Source organism: Berghia stephanieae, chromosome 4, assembly GCF_034508935.2.
Source record: "Berghia stephanieae isolate SIO BIC M18660-M18661 chromosome 4, UCSD_Bste_1.3, whole genome shotgun sequence".
In the NCBI taxonomy this organism is placed as follows: Eukaryota; Metazoa; Mollusca; class Gastropoda; order Nudibranchia; family Aeolidiidae; genus Berghia; species Berghia stephanieae.
In genome coordinates this window covers 20,646,658-20,656,657 of record NC_088363.1, presented here as the reverse complement: position 1 = coordinate 20,656,657, position 10,000 = coordinate 20,646,658, and the positions used below count along the sequence as shown (strand labels likewise).

Here is a 10,000-nt window from a genome sequence, read left to right as displayed (position 1 = left end):
CAACTCACACACATCATTCGCCTTTAACATTCTTTTTTTACTGTGAGACTGACGTTGTTGTTTTCTTTGTTTCTTTTCTTTAACTTATCATGTCTCCCATGTTATCTGAGATGGTAAAAGAGAGAGAACTCAAACGGTTTGGACATGTATTAAAAATGAATATTCAACGACTTCAAAACTAGCGGGATAAAGAAAAGGAATTCTCTGAACCATTACTACAACACGTGCAAGTGGACGTAGCCGTCATTCCCCACTGATGTACAGAATTCTATCCCTCCTCGTATGCGTCACGGCAAAGAACCTGAAATCGCAGAGCTGGTTCGCGACTGAACCATGACGTAACTCTAATCGGCCATGGACTGAACACAAATGCGGCAACGAATTCGCCGTCTGTCCAACATGTCCCCGATGTGGGATGGAATCCGAAACCACAGAGCATCTAGTTGAACGGTGTGTTGTGTCGAAGCTTCCGGGTGGGTTTGCGACGGTGCACGAGTGCGGTGAAGAATTTGCTGATGAATTGTGTCGATCGTCATAACATAAAAGCGTGAGCACCATTAGAAGCTGCTGCCGCCTGGATAGACCATCATAATATTGTAGTGTGATACTTACTATAATAAGCTGCTGCTTCCAGTTCAGAAGAAACTCTAGGATGCATGAGTATGCACAAGAGTCGCCAATACTCCATTCGGCTTATTCTAAGGTTACCGTCCATTATGCGTATGAGAGGATTGCCTCGCATTCTTTCTCTATTTTAAAGAAAGTGATATCGGACCCATACTACAGCGAAAACGTATTGCTCGTATTAAATCAATGAATAATCTTGGGGCCTTATCTTTTGTTTGGCTTGTTTTGTTTTGTTTGTTTTTGGGTTGTTTTTCTTTCGTGTTGTTGTTTTTATTATTATTTGTTGTTGTTTGTTTGTTTGTTTGTTTGTTTATTTGTTTAAAATGCACTTCAGTCGGTCTAAAGCTAACAGAGACATTGTTAAGGGATTTTTAAAAATTGTGTGTGTGCGTGTTTGTGTGTGTTTGTGTGTGTTTGTGTGTGTGTTTGTGTGTTTGTGTGTTTTAAAGGGCTGTGCAAACGGACAATAAACATACCATTTTAATTTAATCGAAATTGAATTTATTTCCACTATCGAGAGAGTGCGACCATAACTTATCATTTTACCATTTAATAATCACAATATATGTTGACTTGGATTGCCAGTAACACTCCGTCTAGATTCATTTAACACAAATGACATAACTATTTGCAATTGACAAAATCTCAAACATATGATCGAAATACTAATCTTACTATAATGTTTATTTATTCTTCGATGAAATAACTTCTGGATCTGAAACAAACACACACACATACAGAGAGAGAGAGAGAGAGAGAGAGAGAGGGAGAGAGAGAGAGAGAGAGAGAGAGAGAGAGAGAGAGAGAGACAGACAGACAGACAGACAGACAGACAGACGATATATTAATCGTAATGTCTGCTTTTTTGGCCTTGGTGGCTCAATGTCTTTTTGTTAACTTTTAGCCCACTGAAATTGCCAAACTAAAAAGTAAATAGTATTTTAACTGTGTTATATAAATAGAGCGACCCAATAATTTAATCTCAATTTGAAAAAAAATAACATTCTGCTTACATTTAAATTAGGTCAAGATTGACAATGAACTTTATTATCGATCAACAGACCATATTATTTCATTTCTTTTTTACCGGGGGTCAAAGTCTTTAAAAAAAATTCTGCCATTTTCAAAATTCAAATACCACTCCATTGTTCTGTAAGTTAATTTGATTGTTATATCGACCCCATTGATTGTCGTCAGTCGATTGGTTTAAATAATATTATCTAACTCAAAGTTTTAATATCAATTGATTTTGTTAGTTCCGAGCATTATTATTTGTATTTTTTTTTTAGTTATTAAGACTGTTTGCTTGCTTTGTTATGGTCGCAGAATTCAATACTGAGCAACCGCATTTTATCAGCTTCATAAGCTTAATAGTGTTAGCTTCAGGCGATTTAACCAGTCGACTGCCACAATCTGGAAAAACACATATTTTAAAATTTGGCTAGAAAACGTCCTTCAAATATCGATCGATATATATTACATTCTTCTAGGCAAAAACTCTCGAATCTGGGACCTCGCGAGATCCCAAGTTTGGGAGCTTTTGCCAAGATGAGGGGTTCCCAGGTTTGAGAGCTTTTGCCAAGATAAGGGTCATTTAAATAGATCGACATTTGAAGGAACGAGTTTTCTGGCAAACTTTTTAAATACGTGTCTTTCCAGATTACGGCAGTTAACGGGTTAACAGTGTTAGCTTAGGACAATTAATAATAATATGCTCTTTTGTTGGAAGAAAGACAATCGTTAGATGAACAAAGGATATGAGATCGTGGAAACTTTTTTGACAACTTCTTTTAAATTTAACACAAGAATGAGCGTATTAGGGTATATTCAAACTTAACTTAACGTTGCGGATATTTATTCACTTATATTATTTATAGATCGATTGATATCATCATTATTATCATCATCGTCATCATCATCATCATCATCATCATCATCATCATCATCATCATCGTCGTCGTCGTCGTTATCATTATCATAATTATCATTATCATTATTATCATTATTATTTCTATTATTATTATTATTATTATTATTATTATTATTATTATTATTATTATTTTATTATTATTATATTATATTATTATTATTATTATTATTATTATTATTATTATTATCATTATAATTATTATTATTATTATTATTATTATTATTTTACATTTTATCGTATTTGCAGGTGTGATAACTCAAATTGTTATGGTCTCATTGTTGTAATGGAAATACTCTCAAACCAACACAAAATACTGTCCATTATATTAATGTTAAAACAAATTCACTAAATTTAAATCGATTTTAATGTGGAAAAATACATCGGGGAGGGGGTGGGGGTAATAAGTATGATACAAAAACCCACCCATGGCCTATCAATGAAGCTGGTTTTGTAGAATGACTAATATTGTTTTATGCCGGCATATCGTACACCCCAGTACACTCTATCAAACAGGTACACCTTTTTTAACACTCTCTTTACCGACCATATTCATGATTTTTCCAGAAATGTTATACCTACCCAACACAGAAGACTTTTTACACTCAAATTCGTTAGAAATACGTACATAGATACTAGACATGCATATTTTTGTGCAGCATAACAAACTTTATAAAACAAAGATTTTTTCAAAAATTTTATAATGTACAAAACATATCTGATGAAGAAACATGTTCATTGTATCGTAACAAATGTGACGATTTTCCTGTAGTTGGTAAGGAGAGGGTTTAAAAATGGATACACCCTGCGGTGTGCAATGGGGTGTGTAATACAACAGTTGAAAAGCACTGCTAAAGACTACATAATATTTCATATGATTTACAATGGGATATCGTTTATCTCTGTGTCACAAATTGTAAGCATTGTTTTGTTGGAGGGGGGGAGAGGGAGGGGTTCATTTATGATTTTTTCATGTTTTATTAATCTCAATAGTGTTCAATAGTCGTGACGTAACTTCCCTCGTAATGACGCATAGTAACTTAGTAACTGGTCTAAACTATCGGAACAATGACGGACGCCCTAATGAAATATTTCTCCGGCGAGCATAAAAGTGTATCCAGATGAGAAAAACATTATAAATCCGATCATGTTTTGACTTTTATACATTCTGATCACAAAACATGTGAGAAAGTTCTTGCCATCATGAAGAATAAAAAGTACCGATTTTCTTTGTTTAGAACCAGGCTGCTGGTTGCTGGGCGGACGTGACATCAGACTATTGAATCCTGTAATGGACGTATACTTATATCAGATTTGATAACCCAAATCATTATGGGCTCATTGTTGTTGTAGTGGAAATACTCTCAAGCCAACGCATTCAGGTGTAAAATGAGTACCTAGCCATTAACAAGGTTATCCCTGTCGGGGAAAAAAATTGTAATTTCGCCTAACAGGTGTCATTGTCTCGTTGTTCTACATGTTACATGTTGCTGTTGGTCAGGGACGCTTTGTAAAGCGATTTGAGCACGTTTAGTGGATATTGCGCTATATAAAAGCTCAACTTTAAAAGAAATAGATGTTCATATTTATTATCTTAATAATTTTGTATACATTTTACATAAGCATAAACAGTAGTGCAGTGTTATGGCCCCGTAACCTGGATCCGGGTTCGAGTCCCACCCGCCGTGTTGTGTGGCCATGAAAAAAAGATCTTTTCAACCCAGCTCATTGGGACGGAGTGCTTACAGGAAATTGGTGTTGAACATATTTGAATAATAATGATTTCCATGAACGAGATGAAAAAGTATACAAAAACAAATAAACGATTGGATAAACTCCGTGCAAAAGTCTATCTCTCTCTCTCTCTCTCTCTCTCTCTCTCTCTCTCTCTCTCTCTCTCTATATAATATAATATATATATATATATATATATATATATATATATATATATATCCATCTCTCTCTCTCTTTCTCTCTCTCTCTCTCTCTCTCTCTCTCTCTCTCTCTTTGTGTCTTTCTTGCTCTCTCTCACACACACACATACACGAACACACACACACACACACACACACACACAGAGAGAGAGAGAGAGAGAGAGAGAGAGAGAAGGGGGGGGGGGAACAAAGCCGAGTTCAAGAAGAATCCCTTCAATATTTGTACAATTGTGTAATCTGAGAGCAAAGTGTCTATGGTGTTACTAAATATTTGGGGCTCTGATACATAGGTAGGTAGTCTGTGCTCTGATACGAGCTCTGAACACTCCACACGCTTGACAAGAGCCATATTTTTTTAAATTCCGCTCGACGCGTTAAAGAATGAATGGTGCCTTTGTTTTTCCCTAATAATATTATTATTGTTATCAAAAATCAAGTAACATTACAGTCATACACCTTATGTTAGTTCATTGTGCCGTTAAATCCAATCGCATTGTCACAGTCACAATGTTATAAATACTATCAGAATGGTTATCTAGCGATCATAACATCGCAAAACAACGCTGTGACGTTGTCATATAAACATTGATTGACATTGCGATTTGGCATGCATGTTATGATTATAATAAATAAAAGAATGACTTTCTGACATCCATTGACAAAACGATTTTTTTGGTTAAAATTGGCCAGAAAACTTGGACTTCGCTTATCCATCAACCAATCAACGAATTAGATTGGCATTTATTCCTATGCCAAATCTATCCTAAATTGACAAAACTCTTTTTTACATTTTGGCCAGAAAACTGTGACTTCGCTCATCCATCAATCAATCCATGGATTAGATTGGCATTTAGGTAATCCTGTGCCAAGTCTATCCCACATTGACAAAACGGTTTGTTTGTTTTTTCAATATTCTGAAAGAAGATTCAATGAAAATTATATATAATCTCTATTTCAATCATTATATAAGAATCGTGTTTATATTTCAGATATTTTGCAATCTAAAATTTCATTGTTCTTGATGTGATGACACAACTTTAGACAAATGTGGTTTTTGGACTGGTCTAAAGAGTGGTGTTGGATCTCCACAAGTTTGTTGGGTTTTTTTCGTTTTTTTCAAAACCCTCTCCTTACCAATTACAGGAAAAGCGTCATAATCGTGAACAATTTTTCTTACACAGAATTTTTATTTAAATCACAAAATTTGAAGAATTTTTTTTGTATAGTTTAAATGAACTTAATGCTATTTTGTAGAACAAAATTATGTTTAGCATGCTCTTAGCTTTGAGTTTTAATAAATCAATTTTAGTGTTAGGAAGGCATGGCATTTAGGTAAAACAATGAAAACATTCGGTAAGGAAAGAGTTAATGATGAAAAGCAATCATAAACAACATTACAATGAAATACTAACAGAATTCTTATAACATGTTTCAAACAAAGATTCATAACTTGTATTGATTTTCAGTTCCAGACTTACCCGCTTTGATTAAGCTGCACTCAACGGCATTTTCATCAAGTGCGAACCATAAAATATTCAAAGTCAATCAATTAAAAAAAACAATTTGGGCAAAAATTTCTTTGAAGTTTCGGGTTTAAGAATTTTTGACACGTCGAAGATCATTTTAATCGATCGATATAGTGGGAACGAAATTGATGTCACTCAGCTCTTAGTTATTATTTTTAGACAGTTATTTTGATGATTAATTCTCACTATCAATCACACTATAAACGTTTAAGATAACACAAATTTTAGAGTGTTGGTACGGTATATCCGGATGGCGGATGTTGTGAGTATTTTACCTAAACGCATAGCATCAATATGCAGTCGAGATTTTCTGGCCAAAATATATAAAAGACGTTTTGTTCATATCGGATGGATTTGGCATAGGAATAAATGCCTGGCTAATCCTTTGATTGACTGATCCAGACAATAGATTGTTATCAAGACGGGATCATGCTCTGAAGATTTCTTGTACGTATAAAGAACTTATAACCTTAACCTTACTTTGATAATGAGCACTGTTCAAAATACATATCTTTTTAGCGCATTTTATATAGATATGTTGATTGTGCTCAATGGGTTCACAATGCTGATTTAACCCCCGGTGGGCTATACAAAAACAATCCTCTATAATTTTATAAATTACAAGTCTCATTTGAGACGCATTTTCTGTACTGGAATTCTAACAATATTCGATCGTCATTATTGATAATTGACATCTAAGTCGAACGGAGTGATGTGTGTAAAGGACACAACAGATACACAGTTTTGCGACTGTTGTCATTCATTGGGGCACTAATCATACTCAATAACGCTTGACTTTATTATAAGACGAGATATCATGTTGGTCACCGACAGTGACGCAAGAATATTCATTTTTTTTTAAAGTGGCTTTTACAGAGTTCCTTCTAAAAGTTATGTGCTCGGGTGTGATTTCCAGCATGAATGGGTACAAGTAATTGAAACTAACAATTGATTTCCATCATTTAAAAAAAAAAGAAAAGAAATGAAAAAATTGTGGAGATCCAACGCTCTTTAGACCAGTCAAGAACAATGCAAAATATCTTAAATTATATGAATTTAGATTCTTATATAATAATTGAATTAGAGATTATTATTTTTTATTGAATTTTCTTTCAGAACATTGGAGCGGCAAAACAAGCCATAAACTATATATTATAATGAAATACAAATATGATTCTGATAACACGTTTCAAATAAAGAGTCATAACTTGTATCGCTTTTCTTTTTCAGACTTACCCGAATTGATTAAGCTGCACACTCAACAGCATTTTCAGCAAATGCAAGTCAAAAACAAGTCAAAGTTAATCAATTAATTTTGGCGTCCCGTCAACTTTATACAAATCGCAAAATTGGATAAACAAATATAACAATTTATTTCTTTGTCAGGAATACCAATCATAACAATGAAATTGCAACAGTTCATGCTCACTGTACTGACGTCATCATACTCTTAAAACTGGAGCAAAGATGCCTTTGACTTGAAATTTCATCCCCAACCATGAACGTCTGGAGAAACTTCTTGGATAATAATATACACAAAGGCTTTTGTACAGATACAAGATTGGGTGATTCGCTGGAAAGCCCATTAAATTAATTCCGAAAGTTGAGTTTCTACATCATTCAAAATGTCGTCCTCTACGACGTCCTCGAGGCCCGCCACGGCTAGCACAACTTCCGGTTACAGTAGAAGATCAACGGGCATGGGCAGTACACAGAGCGCTTTCCTAAGATCTCAAGGGAAATCCAAGGTAATTACTGGTTTTATCAGGTCTAAAGAGCGGTGTAATGATTTGGTACGTCTGTTTTGTTTTGTTTCTGGTGTGTATGTGTACATGTGTATGGTGGTTGTCAAAGAGAATTAGAGAGAAAAAGAGGTCAAGAATGTTAGGAAATGTGTCGTTGGGGTGGTGCGCGCATGCGCCGTCGCGCGTGTTTGTGCGTTTAAGGACTTTGATGAAGGGTATCTTTTTAACATTCGACAAAAAAGACAAACTAAACATGTTGTGATATTTCAATGTAAAGTTGAATTGATTTAACGTTTTACATATGATTTTGTCCAATTTGAATATGAATTGACATGTGACGTCAGAAAAACGTGATGTTGAAATCGAAATGCCAAAGTTGGAATTTTACTAATTATTTTGGAAATTGAACTGTCTATTCCTGCCGAGTTTCAATGCCTATATTATTGTATTATATTGACTATTTTTACACTAAGAATATTTTAATTTGGAATTTGGTTGTAAAATTATAAGATAATCACTGGAGACTGTGACAGTGTTAGTGTAGGACTTTATGATGCTTTCAGATTAACTACAAGAATATATTATTGCTCTTGGTATCTACTTCTGATTTCTGTTGAAATCGTCATCTTTGTTTCGTAAATGCTTGTCAGCGTGATCTAAATATTTTAAACACTTTATTGACTTTCTTATTACTGGCGTTGAAAAGACCTCATGGTGTCACAGCCGTCGTAAAACTATGAAAAACAAACAAACAAAACAATAACAACATAAACAAACAACCTACATTATTTCTATGTCTAAAACAGTTTGACATCTGGAATTTGATCAAACGCCCGGTGACGGCCAATGCATATCACCTGACCTCACGCTACCGAATGGCTAATGGACCCATCAGAAAGACAAAGACTGGCCTGGTTCACCGGAAACGCCGTAAAGACTCCCAGACAACCAGTATCAGCGGCGAAAGTAACCGGTGTACGACAGCTGCATCTCTACACGACATGGACAAGGACTACCTCGAGGAATACGATTTTGATGGTGTGTATTACATTTTCATGTCAAATATTTGATGTGCCGCTTTGTAGTCTAGTGGTATAACACTCGAATCCGGACTGGTATATCTCTGGTTCAAGTCCCGCTTTGGGCGGTGCAAAGTTGAGTCTTTGGGAAATGCTTTTTACTCATCTCTCATCACACTCAGATTTAAATGAATACATGATCGGTAATAGCGTTGAATCTTTTTAGCCTGTAATAGCACATTACAAGCGTCATGTCTATTCCATGTTATGCTGTGTTGCTGCTATCTTGTACCCTTTGTAAAGCGTTTTGAGCATTTTAGTGGATATTGTGCTGTATAAAAAAAAAACATTAAACTTGAGCTACAACATTATCTGATTGGCAGTTCCAGCTGTCCCTGTTGAGCCATTATTTCAATACACTACATAATACAATACTAAGGAGAACTTAGAAACTCGAAAGAGATGTTTTATGTAGAACATAATAATTAATAACCAATCAAACTTAAAGCCGTGTTTTTGAAAGGATTCTATTTATTGACCAATCCAATAAGTGATAAAAGCTTCGTTAATTGTCATAACTATATAGAATAAACATATTATTATAACCAAAAAAAAGGACAATTAAGAGACATAAAAAGAAAATACGTCGTTCTGCGCGACATCTTTAGATGGCATTCCTAGAATTCCCGGTAGGTATATAGATAATCCATAAGACAAACGTCTGATGTAAATAGAAATCGTCAATAGTGTCTTGTGTGTGCAATTGGAGGTAATGATCTTGCCTACGGAAAAAAATATAGTACCCGAAGCAGGACTTGAACCCAGGACCTCCCGGGGCACAGTGTAATGTCTTAAACCACGACCACTTCCCCCACCCCTAACCCTCCTCTTCGAGATATAATGGAAACAATTGTTTTATTTGCAACAACAACAAAATTAGGAAATGTTTAGCGGCCTGAAAAAACATGCCATGTGATGCCACCTGGTCTCTGAAGCTAATACAAAATGTACAGAGCAATCATTTAAGAGTATAAAGCAGTTTGAACTATCAAAACATCTCTGACATGGACAAAGCTACAAACAAGTATTTTGGTACACCGCCATTGAAAAGAAAGAAAACGCATCTTTGAACTTTTTGTTTTGCTCAGCGCGGCACCTGACATCTTTTATCAGAACACCACACAAATAAATATGTGTTTGCAAGAAGAATCTAGACAACATA

General features: G+C 35.0%; 1 protein-coding gene across 1 annotated transcript in view; it reads left to right on the top strand.

Annotated features, from left to right (window-relative positions):
* LOC144970203 (uncharacterized) overlaps positions 1-10,000 on the top strand; it is a 50,583-nt gene that overhangs the window by 15,268 nt on the left and 25,315 nt on the right. Inside the window, exons 2-3 of the mRNA XM_078909595.1 lie at positions 7,245-7,762; positions 8,566-8,797. Coding sequence (XP_078765721.1) covers positions 7,640-7,762; positions 8,566-8,797 — 355 coding nt within the window. The 5' untranslated portion in view covers positions 7,245-7,639. The remainder of the gene's footprint in view (positions 1-7,244; positions 7,763-8,565; positions 8,798-10,000) is intronic.